The following is a 19,032-nucleotide window of genomic DNA, read 5'->3' as shown; positions in this document are numbered from 1 at the left end:
CTTTACTTTTTTTAGTCAACCTTGTGTTCTTTTTCTTTCTGTTCTTGAACATAGCCCTGTTTCTTTGTGTTCTGGAACATAGCCCTGACTTTCATTTTTCTTCATTGATTTCACCTGTGTTTGTTTCTCACCTGGTCTCATCAGCTCCATATTTAGTTCAGTTCTTTCTGTTTGTATGGTTGTGAGGTATTGTTTGTTTTTGACTGCCTACCTGTGTTTGACCATTGCCTGTGACCACGATTCCTGCCTTCTGTGAAGGCTTAATAAACATCTCCCGCGCTCTGCGTGAATCTACACATTTTTTTTTACACTCATGCAGATACAGCTCTATTTCTAGAGATGAGGAGAAGGCAGAGTAGAAATGGGTGACCCACATCTACACTAACATCACCCCTGAAAAAACAACACCACGAAGGGTTCTCAATACATCTATTCATATGAAGCTCATGTCTATATCTATCAATATACAATGACTTGTCAGAGAACATGCATAGGTGCAGAGGTGTGGAAAGACACAGTAGTGGAATCGTGGTCATGAACTAAGCTGAGATGTGAGATGTGAGATGTGCTACAATAAGCCATGGGCTGTAACTGGTCCCCTAACACTCTGTCCCTAGCACTCAAAACCACAATTTAACATAAATAACAAAGGTAAGTGCTGTAACCAATACATAACTTTTATTTGGGGAACAGAAAACTTTTAAACTTTCCACCTGGGTTTTTTTAATTTAACAATTCATTGGTGGTCATGAAATGAAAAACAACTTTTTTGATTCCTGTTTTCTATTTGTCTACAAATCTGCGATACTTGGATTTGACTCCAAAAAACTAAGTTTGCCAAAAATCCACAAAAGTAATGTGTTCTATGCATGCAATCCAAGCCATCACCGGACACAAACTGGTTACACTGACTGAAAAGATATATTATGTCAACTAAGCAGATAGGGATCAAGGTATCTGTCATTTCCTCATTTGGAGAAACTTTAGTCACCGGCGTAACATGGCTGGAGAGAAGTTGGGTGCTGAAACAGAAAGTATCTAAAACGTCCGACTACATATAAAACATAATTAATCAGTTACTGAACTCATTTTGATCATGTCTCTGTTATGTGGCCCAGTTGGTAAACTCAAATATATTTGGATTCCTGTTTTCCATTTCTTCAATGCTTGGATTTGCTTCCAAAAAACTAAGTTTGCCAAAACTCCACAAACGTAATGTGATCTGTGGATGCAATCCAAGCCATAACTTAGTTGGTACAGACTGGTTACTCTGACTGGAAATATGTATTATGTAAACTAAACAGACATGGATCAAGGTATCTGCCATTTCCTCATTTGGAGAAGCATTAGTCACCAAAGCTATAAATGTTGTGGTGTGAAAAAGCTTGAACAAGAAAATATCCATCAAATTGTCCAATTTCAAATAAAACCAATAGATCAGTAACTGAACTCAATTGATCATGTCAATGTGTGTTATTAATGGATTACCAGGACGTGTACTCAGAGCATGTGCGGAACAACTGGCAAGTGTCTTCACTGACATTTTCAACCTCTCCCTGACAGAGTCTGTAATACCTACATGTTTCAAGCAGCATAGTCCCTGTGCCCAAGGAAGCGAAGGTAGCCTGCTCAAATGATTACCGCCCTGTAGCACTCACGTCAGTAGCCATGAAGTGCTTTGAAAGGCTCACATGGCTCACATCAACAGCATCCTCCAGGATACGCTAGACCCACTCCAATTTGCATACCGTCCCAACAGATCCACAGATGACACAATCTCAATCGCATGCCACACTGCCCTTTCCCACCTGGACAAAAGGAATACCTATGTCAGAATGCTGTTTATTGACTACAGCTCAGCATTCAACACCATAGTGGCCACAAAGCTCATCACTAAGCTAAGGCCCCTGGGACTAAACAACTCCATTTGCAACCGGATCCTGGACTTCCTGACGGGCTACCCCAGGTGGTGTGGATAGACAATAACACATCCGCCACACTAACCCTCAACACAGGGACCCTCAGGGGTGCATGCTTAGTCCCCTCCTGTACTCCCTGTTCATCCATGACTGCGTGGCCAAGCACGACTCCATCATTAAGTTTTCTGATGACACAACGGTGGTAGGCCTGATCACCGACCACAATGAGACAGCCTATTGGGAGGAGGTCAGTGTGGTGCCAGGACAACAACCTCTCCCTCAATGTGAGCAAGACAAAAGAGCTGATCGTGGACTAAAGAAAAAGGTTGGCTTAACAGGCCCTCATTAACATCAAAGTGGCTGTAGTGGAGCAGGTCAAGAGTTTCAAGTTCCTTGGTGTCCACATCACCAACAAACTTTCATGGTCCAAACACAACTAGACAGTCGTGAAGAGGGCACGACATCGCCTTTTCCTCCTCAGGAGACTGAAAAGATTTGGCATGGGTCCCCAGATCCTAAAAATGTTCTGCAGCTGTTTTGATCATGTCAACGAGTGTGTTGTGTTGGATTCTGAGAATATGAAAATATACTTATTCATGTCACTGATGGAGTGCTGAGGTTTAGAGGGTCTACACCAGAAGTTAATGGTTATAGGAGGAAGGTATATAGTGTGTGCAATTAAGCTTGGAATGTGTTGAGTGCAGGGAAGCGAAATACATGTGGCAGGTATTGTTGAAGGGAGAGAGCCGTGGATAACTGATGGAGGGGTGTTGAGGTCAAGTCAGGTCACCTTAACCTCTTGAAACTAGGGGGCACTATTTTTATTTTTGGAAAAACAACGTTCCCAAAGTAAACCGCCTATTTCTCAGGACCAGATGCTAGAATATGCATATAATTGATAGCTTAGGATAGAAAACACTCTAAAGTTTCCAAAACTGATTCTTGCGTAAAAGTCAGAGGTAGTCATTTTTCCTCTCGCTCCTACTGAAATGCCAATTGTCCCGGGAGATATATTATCGAATAGATATTTGAAAAACACCTTGAGGATTGATTATAAAAAACGTTTGCCCTATTTCTGTCAATGTTATGGATATAATTTGGATTTTTTTTCGGTGTTGTTGTGACCGCTATTTCCGGTGGATTTCTCAACATAACGTGACCAACAAACGGAGGTATTTTGGGTATAAAAATAATCTTTATGGAACAAAAGGAACATTTGCTGTCTAACTGGGAGTCTCGTCAGTGAAAACATCCGAAGATCATCAAAGGTAAATGGTTAATTTGATTGCTTTTCTGATTTTCGTGACCAAGCTTCCTGCTGCTAGCTGGACATAATGCTATGCTAGGCTATCGGTAAACTTACACAAACACTTGTCTTGCTTTGGCTGTAAAGCATAATTTCAAAATCTGGGATGACAGGGTGATTAACAAAAGGCTAAGCTGTGTTTCACTATATTTCACTTTTGATTTCATGAATATTAATATTTTCTAGTAATATTTTTTGACTGTTGCGCTATGCTAATTAATTATCCCGGATAAGGGAGAAATATAAGTTTATCTCTAGTGTCCTGCCTAGCAGGTGTTAGGGTGATGTTGCTGTTAAGCTACTGCGTATCTAGTTTTGGTTTTGTTTATTTGTGTGTGTATAGTATAAAGTAACTCTTTGAAAAGTCAACAAGTTTATTTGATCAATTAATCACAAGAGTTCTCATATTTGAAATAGCTGTGCTGTAGTTACCTATATTTTCAGTAAGTTTAATGTAGGGTGGACCACATGGACAGCCCCTTAGTGGTCAATGAAAATAAGGTCATTTTCTTCAGCGTCACTAGTGATCTGTCACAACATCACTTGTGAGTCTCCATATCTTCCTCTGTAGGTTTTTCTGTGTCCTACTAAACACACATCAGTTTTCTCACATGACAATCTATGTGTGGAGTTCACTTCACTGACGGAAGAAAGTGGAAAATATGTATTTTTCTTTTATTCTTCTCATTTGTGAGTATTCGATTATTTTGGTCTTTGGATCAACATCTCTTTACATGGATTTAAAGTTTTGCTAGTATGTTACTTAATGTATGCTTTATAACTTGTTCTAAGTATGTATGAGCCTTTATTATACCTTAATAGTAAGGCTTGTAAAATGTCTCACTAAGTTGTTTTTATCTTGTTCGTAGATGCTGCCGGTGTTGCGGTTAAAGAAAGTTGTGCAGGTACATATTAACAAATGTCACTTCATTAATTGTCCAGCTCAACAACTATTTATTTATTTTAGGCATACAATAATTTTTTGGATGACAGATTTGTACACTACTTTTCACAACTAGTGTAGAGTAGCACAATGCTTAAAGTGCCATATCTTTATTAAGAAATATATTTAGTTGTAAATAGAGAGACAAGGAAGTGATACTCCACATACAAATACATTCTGAATCAAGATTCTTATCACTCATAATTTCATAGATTCTCTCTATTTCTCTTAACAGATTTGGTTCCCACTCCCACTATTGTATTTCCCCCTGGGTACATCAATGTAGCTACACCTGTTACAATACGCTGTGAGTCACCAAAAGGCACAGAGTGCAAATTCTACAAAGATCACGACCCCAACCCTATAAGGAAACTGGATTACAAGCAGGGTGCTTGCCAGTTCAAGTTGTTCTGGAATGAATTCAAAAGGTGGAACAAGACTGAAGTAGATCTCAGCTGTGTAATTCTACAGAACAGAGAAGGTGAAACGATCAAAACCTCAAAACCTAGTGATGCTCGAAGACTTAATGTGGGTGGTAAGTGGCTGTTTTACAGTACTCCAAAGCACATGTTAACCATAGTACACATCCCACTTGTTAATTGACTTCATAAATTACTTTCACAATTTACAAACAGATCCAATTGGAAATCCCAGTGTTAATGTGTTTAAGATTGGGAAATACCTCAATCTTCGATGTGAGGCCAAGGTTGGCACCTCATGCTACTTTCATCTGAACAATGGTGACTCACACTTTAAAAAACTACCCTACAAAGACCATGTCTGTGTGGGGAGAGTGGCAGTAGAGGAACTGCAGAGGAAGAGGAGCAGTGCTGGAGAGATCTTCATCACCTGTGCTGTGGAGCTAGTGGTAGAGGGTGAAGATACTGTGACATCACAGCATAGTGAACCCCTCGGTATCACCATAGACGGTGAGGAAGACTAGAGCCCATAAATTTCTGTGATTTCAAATGTGTCAATATTCTGTCGGTCTGCTGTTGTATTGCAAGACTAATATATTATTATTGTACACATATCAATGTTTTATTTATTTCAGTCAGAATTCCTCCAGGAGCTACTAATTCCCCATCAACGTTCAGTTTAATCATACCTGTTCAGGATGAGACAAGCAACAATGCCACAGCCCAAGAAAGAGGTAAGTAACATTGGTTTGGTTTTAGATGAACTGTGAAAATATTATCATGACAATCCTCTGTCGGTCTATTACTGTATTGTAAGACTAATACTGTATATAATTACTGTACATACTGTGTATATCATTGTTTTATTTATTTTGGTTGTAAATCCTCCTGGAGCAACCTGGTCCAGTCAGTAGAGGATAGGTCTGTCTGTAGTATAACTGCCCAAGGAGAAGGTGTTGTAACGGTTTTCATGCGGTGAAAGAGAGTCGGACCAAAATGCAGCGTGTAGATTGCGATCCATGTTTAATGAACAAAACGTAACACAAATCTAAATACAAACATTACAAGACAAAGAACGTAACGAAAACCGAAACAGCCTATACTAGTGTAAACTAACACAGATACAGGAACAAGGACACTAAGGACAATCACCCACGAAACACACAAAGAATATGGCTGCCTAAATATGGTTCCCAATCAGAGACAACGATAATCACCTGACTCTGATTGAGAACCGCCTCAGGCAGCCATAGACTAACGCTAGACATCCCACAAAACCCCAAGACAAAAACACACCACAATAACCCATGTCACACCCTGGCCTGACCGAATAAATGAAGAATAAAAATAATATATTTTCGACCAGGGCGTGACAGAACACCCCCCCCCCCCTAAGGTGCGGACTCCCGGACGCACATCAAAACAATAGGGAGGGTCCGGGTGGGCGTCTGTCCATGGTGGCGGCTCCGGCACCGGCGCGGGACGTGGAACCCACTCTATAAATGTCTTAGTCCCCCCCTCCTCGCGTCCTAGGATAGTCCACCTTCGCCGCCGACCATGGCCTAGTAGTCCTCACCCAGAACCCCACTGGACTGAGGGGCAGCTCGGGACTGGGGGGCAGCTCGGGACAGAGGGGCAGCTCGGGACAGGGGCAGCTCAGCACTGAGGGGCAGCTCAGCACTGAGGGGAAGCTCGGGACTGAGAGGAAGCCCAGCACTGAGAGGAAGCCCAGCACTGAGAGGAAGCCCAGGCACTGTTGGCTCCGGCAGAGCCCAGCACTGGAGGATCTGAAGAGTCTGGTTGACTGGCGGATCTGGAAGAGTCTGGTTGACTGGCGGATCTGGAAGAGTCTGGTTGACTGGCAGATCTGGAAGAGTCTGGTTGACTAGCAGATCTGGAAGAGTCTGGCTGACTGGCAGATCTGGAAGAGTCTGGCTGACTGGAAGATCTGGAAGAGTCTGGCTGACTGACGGATCTGGAAGAGTCTGGCTGACTGGCGGATCTGGAAGAGTCTGGCTGACTGGCGGTTCCGGCAGATCCTGGCTGACTGGCGGTTCCAGCAGATCCTGGCTGACTGGCGGTTCCGGCAGATCCTGGCTGACTGGCGGTTCCGGCAGATCCTGGCTGACTGGCGGTTCCGGCAGATCCTGGCTGACTGGCTGTTCCGGCAGATCCTGGCTGACTGGCGGTTCCGGCAGATCCTGGCGGCACTGGGCAGACTGGCGGCACTGGGCAGACTGGCGGCACTGGCGGCGCTGGGCAGACTGGTGGCACTGGGCAGACTGGCGGGCACTGGCGGCGCTGGGCAGACTGGCGGCGCTGGGCAGACTGGCGGCTCTGGCTGCGCTGGGCAGACTGGCGGCTCTGGCTGCTCCATACAGACTGGCAGCTCTGGCTGCTTCATGCAGACTGACAGCTCTGGCTGCTCCATGCAGGCTGGCAGCTCTGGCTGCTCCATGCAGACTGGCAGCTCTGGCTGCTCCATGCAGGCTGGCAGCTCTGGCTGCGCTGAACAGGCAGGAGACTCCAGCAGCGCAGGAGAGGAGGAAGGCTCTGGCTGCGCTGAACAGGCGAGGCGCACAGTAGGTCTGATGCGTGGTGCTGGCACTGGTGGTACTGGGCCGAGGACACGCACAGGAAGCCTGGTGCGGGGACCTGCCACAGGAGGGCTGGGGTGTGGAGGTGGTACTGGGTAGACCGGCGGCGCTGGGCAGTCTGGCGGCACTGGGCAGACTGGCGGCACTGGCGGCACTGGGCAGACTGGCGGCACTGGCGGCGCTGGGCAGACTGGCGGCACTGGCGGCGCTGGGCAGACTGGCAGACGGCGCTGGGCAGACTGGCGGCGCGGCTGGCGGCACTGGGCAGACTGGCGGCACTGGCAGCGCTGGGCAGACTGGCGGCTCTGGCTGCTTCATGCAGACTGGCTGGGCTGGCGGCACTGGCTGCTCCCTTGCAGACTGGACTCTGGCAGCTCTGGCTGCTCCATGCAGCTGGCAGCTCTGGCTGCTCCATGCAGCTCTGGGCTGGCAGCTCTGGCTGCGCTGAACAGGCAGGAGACTCCAGCAGCGCAGGAGAGGAGGAAGGCTCTGGCTGCGCTGAACAGGCGAGGCGCACAGTAGGTCTGGTGCGTGGAACTGGCACTGGTGGTACTGGGCCGAGGACACGCCCAGGAAGCCTGGTGCGGGGAGCTGCCACCGGAGGGCTGGGGTGTGGAGGTGGTACTGGGTAGACCGGACCGTGCAGGCGCACTGGAGCTCTTGAGCACCGAGCCTGCCCAACCTTACCTGGCTCGATGCCCACTCTAGCCCGGCTGATACGAGGAGCTGGAATATACCGCACCAGGCAATGCACCCTCACTGGGGACACTGTGCGCACCACTGCATAACACGGTGCCTGCCCGGTCTCTCTAGCCCCCGGTAAGCACAGGGAGTTTGCACAGGGCTCCTACCTGGCGTAGCCCTACTCCCTGTGACCCCCCCCACCCCCAAGACATTTTTGGGCTGACTCTCGGGCTTCCTAGCCAACGGTGTTCCCTCATATTGCCGGATCCTCTCTCCGGCTGCCTCTGCTCTCCTCGCTGCCTCCACCTGTTCCCATGGAAGGCGATCCCTTCCCGCTAGTATCTCCTCCCATGTGTAGCAACCCTTGCCATCCAATATATCGTCCCATGTCCAATCCTCATTGCGCCGCTGTTGCTGCCTTGGCTGTTTCTCCTGTGGCTCCTGCCTGTTGACACGCTGCTTGGTCCGTTTGCGGTGGGTGATTCTGTAACGGTTTTCATGCGGTGAAAGAGAGTCGGACCAAAATGCAGCGTGTAGATTGCGATCCATGTTTAATGAACAAAACGTAACACGAATCTAAATACAAACACTACAAAACAAAGAACGTAACGAAAACCGAAACAGCCTATACTAGTGTAAACTAACACAGATACAGGAACAAGGACACTAAGGACAATCACCCACGAAACACACAAAGAATATGGCTGCCTAAATATGGTTCCCAATCAGAGACAACGATAATCACCTGACTCTGATTGAGAACCGCCTCAGGCAGCCATAAACGCTAGACATCCCACAAAACCCCAAGACAAAAACACACCACAATAACCCATGTCACACCCTGGCCTGACCGAATAAATGAAGAATAAACATAATATATTTCGACCAGGGCGTGACAGGTGTATTAAATAAACATGATTATTGTGAACTCAGTTTGTTGAAATACATCAGCAAGTGCCTATTCAGATAATGTTTTTGATAGTGATGTCCCTTTCCCTTCCAGAATTCATCTCAGAGATCTCCTTCTACCAGTATACCAGTCTTCGTGCTGTTGTCTATGCTATCATTCTGTCGATGGAATTTGTTCTGTGTCTTCTCTGGTATAGACGTGGTTCATGCCTTCTCATACTCATACACAAATTGTAATGGATCTAGGAACTTTGTTTGATTACTCTTTTGATTACTCTTTTTCTGAGATTTTTCCTGCAGGAAATGAGACTTTTCACAGCAGGAAACTCAAACTTGCAGTGCATTTAAGCTTTAAAAATACTTCTAAAGTTTGTAATTTCCACTTTGAAATTTCAGACTTGACTTGCCCTAAAAGAAATGTAACAACCCCAACAAAAATATCCATTAATTATCATCCACATAATAATTCACATTTCCTGTTGCTGCAGGATTATTTTCCTGCTGTAGCAAACTGGCTCAAATTAAGATCCTATATCTGTTTGTTGTTCCCGAAGGCTTTTGTCATGTCTTTTATGAGCTATACAACTTATCCATGTGATTTGTTTTCATCATACTTTTATCTCTGAAGTTGATCTGCAAGGCAATGTCAAACGGAGGTAAGAGTGGTCTATTTATTCATAAATATTTACTCATGCATGTTTCTATATTATCTGTTTGAATGTACTGGTGAATTGTCGTGTCTTGACCAAAACCCATCTAAGCTGCAATATTTTTGTGTAGACCAATGCTCTTTACTCCCCACTGCTTGTTAATGTATTTTATATTATTCAAAGTGTTTCATGTGTTATGAGTTTATATGTCTAAAATACAGCAATTTTATTAGCATTTCATTTGTCTCTGCTCTAGTATGTTGTGTTTTCCAGTGGAAATAGAGCTTGTACAGTATTTGTAAATCTTGTTTGTAGGCTAAGGTGGTTTATTTTGACCAGTACCCGGTGGCGGGGTTGTCAGGAGCCACCTGCTATCTGCCAATCAGAATGGAATGTTCTGAGCATCCTGGTGGTTCAGGGGGATTACATTGGAAGTTATGACAGGCAGTCGAGTCTGGGCTTCAAGAGAAGGTCTTCAACGTCATCTTTTTTCTTACGGCCCAAACAGTAGCCTGTGTAAAGTTGACTGTCTCATGTCATTACAGTATATTGTAAATCTTGTTGTAAATGTTTATTTTGTTCACGATGACTCATGATGTTGTACCTGAGATTTAGCAGAGTGTGTCGAGTCTGTTTGTCACGTAGATGTGACCACAGTGAGGGTACTGATCATACAGGTACACTTCTATTTCTAGAGATGAGGAGAAGCATCAACATTACCCCTGCAAACAACCCAGCATACGGCTTGCTATTCACATCTTCATACTGTATGAAGCTCATGTATATATCCATCAACAGAGATGACTAGTCAGAGAACATGAAGAGGTGTGGAAAGACACAGTAATGGAATTGTGGTCATGATCTAAGCTGAGATGTGCTACAATAAGCCATTGTGCTGCAACTGGTCCTCTAACACTCTGTCCCTAGCCCTCAAACCCAGATGGATGAGAACAAGATCTATCATTCTACAATTTAAATAAATAACATGTCAATTGTATAATTTCTGTATATATTGCAAGATTCACGTGAAAAATTCCAACCTTTAAAAGAAACTAGTGCGTCCTACAAGGAGTTGATGTCAATGTTATCCAGTACTATCACAGAAATCTTCATTATTTGAGAAACAATCCATTACCTTTCCTCCTGTGATTTACCAAAAAACATGAAACAATTTATTGGTGATGAAATAAAAAACAACTAAAATATATTTTGATTCCTGTTTTGCATTTCTTCAATGCTTAGATTTGCATCTAAAAACGAAGTTTGCCAAAAATCCATAAAAGTAATGTGATCTATGGATGCAATCCAAGCCATGACTTAGTTGGCACAGATTGATTACTCTGACTGGAAATATGTATTATGTTAACTAAACAGACATGGATCAAGGTATCTGCAATTTCCTCATTTGGAGAAGCATTAGTCACCACCATTACAAAGCTATAAAAGTTGTGGGGTGAATTAATCTCAAACAAGAAACTATCCATCAAATTATCCAAATTCAAATAAACACAAAACATCAGTAACTGAACTCATTTGATCATGTCAACGAGTGTGTTGTGTTGGATTCTGAGAATATGAAAATATACTTATTCATGTCACTGATGGAGTGCTGAGGTTTAGAGGGTCTACACCAGAAGTTAATGGTTATAGGAGGAAGGTATATAGTGTGTGCAATTAAGCTTGGAATGTGTTGAGTGCAGGGAAGTGAAATACATGTGGCAGGTATTGTTGAAGGGAGAGAGCCGTGGATAACTGATGGAGGGGGGTTGAGGTCAAGTCAGGTCACCTAACCTCTTGAAACTAGGGGGCACTATTTTTATTTTTTGAAAAATAACATTCCCAAAGTAAACCACCTATTTCTCAGGACTAGATGCTAGAATCTGCATATAATTGACAGCTTAGGATAAAAAATACTCTAAAGTTTCCAAAACTGTCAAAAGTATTGTCTGTGAGTATAACAGAACTGATATTGCAGGCGAAACCCTGAGGAAAATCCAATCAGGAAGTGCTTCTTATTTTGAAACAGTTGTGTTCCTATGCACCCCTATTGGCCATTGAAGGGGATATCAACGAGATTCCTTTTTCTATGTATTCCCTAAGGTGTCTACGTAGTTTCAGGCTTTATGTTGAATTGACGTAAAGTTTCACTGAGGGCCTGATTATGTTGAATCATTTTTCAAAAAAGCCAATTGTCCCGGTTGATATATTATCGAATAGATATTTGAAAAACACCTTGAGGATTGACTGTCGATATTATGGATATAATTTGGATTTTTTTTGCCGTTGTCGTGACCGCTATTTCCGGTGGATTTCTCAACAAAACGTGACCAACAAACGGAGGTATTTTGGGGATAAAAATAATCTTTATGGAACAAAAGGAACATTTGCTGTCTAACTGGGAGTCTCATCAGTGAAAACATCCGAAGATCATCAAATGTAAACTTTTAATTTGATTGCTTTTCTGATTTTCGTGACCAAGCTTCCTGCTGCTAGCTGGACATAATGCTATGCTAGGCTATCGGTAAACTTACACAAACACTTGTCTTGCTTTGGCTGTAAAGCATAATTTCAAAATCTGAGATGGCAGGGTGATTAACAAAAGGCTAAGCTGTGTTTCACTATATTTCACTTTTGATTTCATGAATATTAATATTTTCTAGTAATATTTTTTGACTGTTGCGCTATGCTAATTAATTATCCCGGATAAGGGAGAAATATAAGTTTATCTCTAGTGTCCTGCCTAGCAGGTGTTAGGGTGATGTTGCTGTTAAGTTACTGCGTATCTAGTTTTGTTTTTGATTATTTGTGTGTGTATAGTATAAAGTAACTCTTTGAAAAGTCAACAGGTTTATTTGATCAATTAATCACAAGAGTTCTCATATTTGAAATAGCTGTGCTGTAGTTACCTATATTTTCAGTAAGTTTAATGTAGGGTGGACCACATGGACAGCCCCTTAGTGGTCAATGAAAATAAGGTCATTTTCTTCAGCGTCACTAGTGATCTGTCACAACATCACTCGTGAATCTCCATATCCTCCTCTGTAGGTTTTTCTGTGTCCTACCAAACACACATCAGTTTTCTCACATGACAATCTATGTGTGGAGTTCACTTCACTGACGGAAGAAAGTGGAAAATATGTATTTTTCTTTTATTCTTCTCATTTGTGAGTATTCAATTATTTTGGTCTTTGGATCAACATCTCTTTACATGGATTTAAAGTTTTGCTAGTATGTTACTTAATGTATGCTTTATAACTTGTTCTAAGTATGTATGAGCCTTTATTATGATTATAGTAAGGCTTGTAAAATGTCTCACTAAGTTGTTTTTATCTTGTTCGTAGATGCTGCCGGTGTTGTGGTTAAAGAAAGTTGTGCAGGTACATATTAACAAATGTCACTTCATTAATTGTCCAGCTCAACAACTATTTATTTATTTTAGGCATACAATAATTTTTGGATGACAGATTTGTACACTACTTTTCACAACTAATGTAGAGTAGCACAATGCTTAAAGTGCCATATCTTTATTAAGAAATATATTTAGTTGTAAATAGAGAGACAAGGAAGTGATACTCCACATACAAATACATTCTGAATCAAGATTCTTATCACTCATAATTTCATAGATTCTCTCTATTTCTCTTAACAGATTTGGTTCCCACTCCCACTATTGTATTTTCCCCTGGGTACATCAATGTAGCTACACCTGTTACAATACGCTGTGAGTCATCAAAAGGCACAGAGTGCAAATTCTACAAAGATCACGACCCCAACCCTATAAGGAAACTGGATTACAAGCAGGGTGCTTGCCAGTTCAAGTTGTTCTGGAATGAATTCAAAAGGTGGAACAAGACTGAAGTAGATCTCAGCTGTGTAATTCTACAGAACAGAGAAGGTGAAACGATCAAAACCTCAAAACCTAGTGATGCTCGAAGACTTAATGTGGGTGGTAAGTGGCTGTTTTACAGTACTCCAAAACACATGCTAACCATAGTACACATCCCACTTGTTAATTGACTTCATAAATTACTTTCACAATTTACAAACAGATCCAATTGGAAATCCCAGTGTTAATGCGTTAAAGATTGGGAAATACCTCAATCTTCGATGTGAGGCCAAGGCTGGCACCTCATGCTACTTTCATCTGAACAATGGTGACTCACACTTTAAAAAAGTACCCTACAAAGACAATGTCTGTGTGGAGAGAGTGGCAGTAGAGGAACTGCAGAGGAAGAGGAGCAGTGCTGGAGAGATCTTCATCACCTGTGCTGTGGAGCTAGTGGTAGAGGGTGAAGATACTGTGACATCACAGCATAGTGAACCCCTCGGTATCACCATAGACGGTGAGGAAGACTAGGGCCCATAAATTTCTGTGATTTCAAATGTGTCAATATTCTGTCGGTCTGCTGTTGTATTGCAAGACTAATATATTATTATTGTACACATATCAATGTTTTATTTATTTCAGTCAGAATTCCTCCAGGAGCTACTAATTCCCCATCAACGTTCAGTTTAATCATACCTGTTCAGGATGAGACAAGCAACAATGCCACAGCCCAAGAAAGAGGTAAGTAACATTGGTTTGGTTTTAGATGAACTGTGAAAATATTATCATGACAATCCTCTGTCGGTCTATTACTGTATTGTAAGACTAATACTGTATATAATTACTGTACATACTGTGTATATCATTGTTTTATTTATTTTGGTTGTAAATCCTCCTGGAGCAACCAGGTCCAGTCAGTAGAGGATAGGTCTGTCTGTAGTATAACTGCCCAAGGAGAAGGTGTTGTAACGGTTTTCATGCGGTGAAAGAGAGTCGGACCAAAATGCAGCGTGTAGATTGCGATCCATGTTTAATGAACAAAACGTAACACAAATCTAAATGCAAACAAAACAAAAACGTAACGAAAAACCGAAACAGCCTATACTAGAGTAAACTAACACAGATACAGGAACAAGGACACTAAGGACAATCACCCACGAAACACACAAAGAATATGGCTGCCTAAATATGGTTCCCAATCAGAGACAACGATAATCACCTGACTCTGATTGAGAACCGCCTCAGGCAGCCATAGACTAATGCTAGACATCCCACAAAACCCCAAGACAAAAACACACCACAATAACCCATGTCACACCCTGGCCTGACCGAATAAATGAAGAATAAAAATAATATATTTTCGACCAGGGCGTGACAGAACACCCCCCCCCCCCTAAGGTGCGGACTCCCGGACGCACATCAAAACAATAGGGAGGGTCCGGGTGGGCGTCTGTCCATGGTGGCGGCTCCGGCACCGGCGCGGGACGTGGAACCCACTCTATAAATGTCTTAGTCCCCCCTCCTCGCGTCCTAGGATAGTCCACCTTCGCCGCCGACCATGGCCTAGTAGTCCTCACCCAGAACCCCACTGGACTGAGGGGCAGCTCGGGACTGAGGGGCAGCTCGGGACAGAGGGGCAGCTCGGGACAGAGGGGCAGCTCGGGACAGAGGGGAAGCTCGGGACAGAGGGGCAGCTCGGGACAGAGGGGCAGCTCGGGACTGGGGGGCAGCTCGGGACAGAGGGGCAGCTCGGGACAGGGGCAGCTCAGCACTGAGGGGCAGCTCAGCACTGAGGGGAAGCTCGGGACTGAGAGGAAGCCCAGCACTGAGAGGAAGCCCAGCACTGAGAGGAAGCTCAGGCAGGTAGTTGGCTCCGGCAGATCCTGGCTGGCTGGAGGATCTTGAAGAGTCTGGTTGACTGGCGGATCTGGAAGAGTCTGGTTGACTGGCGGATCTGGAAGAGTCTGGTTGACTGGCAGATCTGGAAGAGTCTGGCTGACTGGAAGATCTGGAAGAGTCTGGCTGACTGACGGATCTGGAAGAGTCTGGCTGACTGGCGGATCTGGAAGAGCAGCTGGCTGGCTGCGCTGAACAGGCAGGAGACTCCAGCAGCGCAGGAGAGGAGGAAGGCTCTGGCTGCGCTGAACAGGCGAGGCGCACAGTAGGTCTGATGCGTGGTGCTGGCACTCGTGGTACTGGCGAGGACACGCACAGGAAGCCTGGTGCGGGAGCTTCGGCAGAAGGACTGGGGTGTGGAGGTGGTACTGGCGGACCGGCGGCGCTGGCAGACTGGCGGCACTGGGCAGACTGGCGGCAGACTGGCGGCACTGGGCAGACTGGCGGCACTGGCAGCGCTGGGCAGACTGGCGGCGCTGGGCAGACTGGCGGCACTGGCGGCGCTGGGCAGACTGGCGGCTCCTTGCAGACTGGCAGCTCTGGCTGCTTCATGCAGACTGGTCGCTCTGGCTGCTCCATACAGACTGGCAGCTCTGGCTGCTCCATGCAGGCTGGCAGCTCTGGCTGCTCCATGCAGGCTGGCAGCTCTGGCTGCGCTGAACAGGCAGGAGACTCCAGCAGCGCAGGAGAGGAGGAAGGCTCTGGCTGCGCTGAACAGGCGAGGCGCACAGTAGGTCTGATGCGTGGTGCTGGCACTGGTGGTACTGGGCCGAGGACACGCACAGGAAGCCTGGTGCGGGGACCTGCCACAGGAGGGCTGGGGTGTGGAGGTGGTACTGGGTAGACCGGCGGCGCTGGGCAGTCTGGCGGCACTGGGCAGACTGGCGGCACTGGCGGCACTGGGCAGACTGGCGGCACTGGGCAGACTGGCGGCACTGGCGGCACTGGGCAGACTGGCGGCACTGGCGGCGCTGGGCAGACTGGCGGCGCTGGGCAGACTGGCGGCACTGGCGGCGCTGGGCAGACTGGCGGCTCCTTGCAGACTGGCAGCTCTGGCTGCTTCATGCAGACTGGCCGCTCTGGCTGCTCCATACAGACTGGCAGCTCTGGCTGCTCCATGCAGGCTGGCAGCTCTGGCTGCTCCATGCAGGCTGGCAGCTCTGGCTGCGCTGAACAGGCAGGAGACTCCAGCAGCGCAGGAGAGGAGGAAGGCTCTGGCTGCGCTGAACAGGCGAGGCGCACAGTAGGTCTGGTGCGTGGAACTGGCACTGGTGGTACTGGGCCGAGGACACGCACAGGAAGCCTGGTGCGGGGAGCTGCCACCGGAGGGCTGGGGTGTGGAGGTGGTACTGGGTAGACCGGACCGTGCAGGCGCACTGGAGCTCTTGAGCACCGAGCCTGCCCAACCTTACCTGGCTCGATGCCCACTCTAGCCCGGCTGATACGAGGAGCTGGAATATACCGCACCAGGCTATGCACCCGCACTGGGGACACTGTGCGCACCACTGCATAACACGGTGCCTGCCCGGTCTCTCTAGCCCCCCGGTAAGCACAGGGAGTTTGCACAGGGCTCCTACCTGGCGTAGCCCTACTCCCTGTGACCCCCCCCACCCCCAAGACATTTTTGGGCTGACTCTCGGGCTTCCTAGCCAACAGTGTTCCCTCATATCGCCGGCTCCTCTCTCCGGCTGCCTCTGCTCTCCTCGCTGCCTCCACCTGTTCCCATGGAAGGCGATCCCTTCCCGCTAGTATCTCCTCCCATGTGTAGCAACCCTTGCCATCCAATATATCGTCCCATGTCCAATCCTCATTGCGCCGCTGTTGCTGCCTTGGCTGTTTCTCCTGTGGCTCCTGCCTGTTGACACGCTGCTTGGTCCGTTTGCGGTGGGTGATTCTGTAACGGTTTTCATGCGGTGAAAGAGAGTCGGACCAAAATGCAGCGTGTAGATTGCGATCCATGTTTAATGAACAAAACGTAACACGAATCTAAATACAAACACTACAAAACAAAGAATGTAACGAAAACCGAAACAGCCTATACTAGTGTAAACTAACACAGATACAGGAACAAGGACACTAAGGACAATCACCCACGAAACACACAAAGAATATGGCTGCCTAAATATGGTTCCCAATCAGAGACAACGATAATCACCTGACTCTGATTGAGAACCGCCTCAGGCAGCCATAAACGCTAGACATCCCACAAAACCCCAAGACAAAAACACACCACAATAACCCATGTCACACTCTGGCCTGACCGAATAAATGAAGAATAAACATAATATATTTTCGACCAGGGGCGTGACAGGTGTATTAAATAAACATGATTATTGTGAACTCAGTTTGTTGAAATACATCAGCAAGTGCCTATTCAGATAATGTTTTTGATAGTGATGTCCCTTTCCCTTCCAGAATTCATCTCAGAGATCTCCTTCTACCAGTATACCAGTCTTCGTGCTGTTGTCTATGCTATCATTCTGTCGATGGAATTTGTTCTGTGTCTTCTCTGGTATAGACGTGGTTCATGCCTTCTCATACTCATACACAAATTGTAATGGATCTAGGAACTTTGTTTGATTACTCTTTTGATTACTCTTTTTCTGAGATTTTTCCTGCAGGAAATGAGACTTTTCACAGCAGGAAACTCAAACTTGCAGTGCATTTAAGCTTTAAAAATACTTCTAAAGTTTGTAATTTCCACTTTGAAATTTCAGACTTGACTTGCCCTAAAAGAAATCCATTAATTATCATCCACATAATAATTCACATTTCCTGTTGCTGCAGGATTATTTTCATGCTGTAGCAAACTGGCTCAAATTAAGATCCTACATCTGTTTGTTGTTCCCGAAGGCTTTTGTCATGTCTTTTATGAGCTATACAACTTATCCATGTGATTTGTTTTCATCATACTTTTATCTCTGAAGTTGATCTGCAAGGCAATGTCAAACTGAGGTAAGAGTGGTCTATTTATTCATAAATATTTACTCATGCATGTTTCTATATTATCTGTTTGAATGTACTGGTGAATTGTCGTGTCTTGACCAAAACCCATCTAAGCTGCAATATTTTTGTGTAGACCAATGCTCTTTACTCCCCACTGCTTGTTAATGTATTTTATATTATTCAAAGTGTTTCATGTGTTATGAGTTTATATGTCTAAAATACAGCAATTTTATTAGCATTTCATTTGTCTCTGCTCTAGTATGTTGTGTTTTCCAGTGGAAATAGAGCTTGTACAGTATATTGTAAATCTTGTTGTAAATGTTTATTTTCGTTGGAAGTTGAGGAGCCACTCTGAGAGGAGACAGCATTGTGTTCAGATTACACAGCAGTCGAGTTTCAAAGGTCTTCAACGATCTTCAACGTTCCGATGACTCATGATGTTCACTGTTGTACCTGAGATTTAGCAGAGTGTGTCGAGTCTGTTTGTCACGTAGATGTGACCACAGTGAGGGTACTGATCATACAGGTACACTTCTATTTCTAATGAGATGAGGAGAAGCACCAACATCACCCTGCAAACAACCCTGCATGCGGCTTGCTATTCACATCTTCATACTGTATGAAGCTCATGTCTATATCCATCAACATAGATGACTAGTCAGAGAACATGAAGAGGTGTGGAAAGACACAGTAATGGAATTGTGGTCATGATCTAAGCTGAGATGTGCTACAATAAGCCATTGTGCTGCAACTGGTCCTCTAACACTCTGTCCCTAGCCCTCAAACCCAGATGGATGAGAACAAGATCTATCATTCTACAATTTAAATAAATAACATGTCAATTGTATAATTTCTGTATATATTGCAAGATTCACGTGAAAAATTCCAACCTTTAAAAGAAACTAGTGCGTCCTACAAGGAGTTGATGTCAATGTTA

General features: G+C 45.1%; 2 protein-coding genes across 6 annotated transcripts; both read left to right on the top strand.

The window, feature by feature from the left end:
* The first annotated feature begins 3,808 nt into the window (after positions 1–3,808).
* Positions 3,809–9,665, top strand: LOC135518654 (uncharacterized). Of its 3 annotated transcripts, none has more exons than XR_010452200.1 (6): positions 3,809–3,915; positions 4,095–4,130; positions 4,404–4,703; positions 4,804–5,097; positions 5,227–5,321; positions 8,872–9,665. XR_010452200.1 is itself a non-coding variant. In XM_064943803.1 (6 exons), the coding sequence occupies exons 1-6, from the start codon at positions 3,888–3,890 to the stop codon at positions 9,012–9,014; spliced, it is 885 nt and encodes a 294-aa protein (XP_064799875.1). In that variant the 5' UTR covers positions 3,809–3,887; the 3' UTR covers positions 9,015–9,665. The 3 variants fall into 3 exon arrangements, 2 of the variants coding, with proteins under 2 accessions (XP_064799875.1, XP_064799874.1); XM_064943803.1 differs by having other exon boundaries at positions 5,238–5,321; XM_064943802.1 differs by having other exon boundaries at positions 5,223–5,321.
* A 2,802-nt stretch (positions 9,666–12,467) lies between these two features.
* LOC135518653 (uncharacterized) lies at positions 12,468–18,336 on the top strand. 3 transcript variants are annotated; one of them, XR_010452199.1, is made up of 6 exons: positions 12,468–12,591; positions 12,769–12,804; positions 13,077–13,376; positions 13,477–13,770; positions 13,900–13,994; positions 17,565–18,336. XR_010452199.1 is itself a non-coding variant. In XM_064943801.1 (6 exons), the coding sequence occupies exons 1-6, from the start codon at positions 12,564–12,566 to the stop codon at positions 17,705–17,707; spliced, it is 885 nt and encodes a 294-aa protein (XP_064799873.1). In that variant the 5' UTR covers positions 12,468–12,563; the 3' UTR covers positions 17,708–18,336. The 3 variants fall into 3 exon arrangements, 2 of the variants coding, with proteins under 2 accessions (XP_064799873.1, XP_064799871.1); XM_064943801.1 differs by having other exon boundaries at positions 13,911–13,994; XM_064943799.1 differs by having other exon boundaries at positions 13,896–13,994.
* The last annotated feature ends 696 nt before the right edge of the window (positions 18,337–19,032 follow it).

The sequence above is a fragment of the Oncorhynchus masou genome, chromosome 28 (genome assembly GCF_036934945.1).
Source record: "Oncorhynchus masou masou isolate Uvic2021 chromosome 28, UVic_Omas_1.1, whole genome shotgun sequence".
NCBI classification, from domain to species: Eukaryota; Metazoa; Chordata; class Actinopteri; order Salmoniformes; family Salmonidae; genus Oncorhynchus; species Oncorhynchus masou.
Note: the sequence above shows the minus strand (reverse complement) of the source record. Positions and strands in the feature narration are given on the sequence as shown.

Excerpts from the sequence above, each read along its gene's own strand:
- LOC135518654 (XM_064943802.1), top strand. The coding sequence starts at position 3,888 with ATGTATTTTTCTTTTATTCTTCTCATTT. Across the intron at positions 3,916-4,094 it reads TTCTTTTATTCTTCTCATTT|ATGCTGCCGGTGTTGCGGTT; the intron begins GTGAGTATTCGA and ends TCTTGTTCGTAG. Across the intron at positions 4,131-4,403 it reads GGTTAAAGAAAGTTGTGCAG|ATTTGGTTCCCACTCCCACT; the intron begins GTACATATTAAC and ends TTCTCTTAACAG.
- LOC135518653 (XM_064943799.1), top strand. The coding sequence starts at position 12,564 with ATGTATTTTTCTTTTATTCTTCTCATTT. Across the intron at positions 12,592-12,768 it reads TTCTTTTATTCTTCTCATTT|ATGCTGCCGGTGTTGTGGTT; the intron begins GTGAGTATTCAA and ends TCTTGTTCGTAG. Across the intron at positions 13,771-13,895 it reads CCTCGGTATCACCATAGACG|TCAGAATTCCTCCAGGAGCT; the intron begins GTGAGGAAGACT and ends TATTTATTTCAG.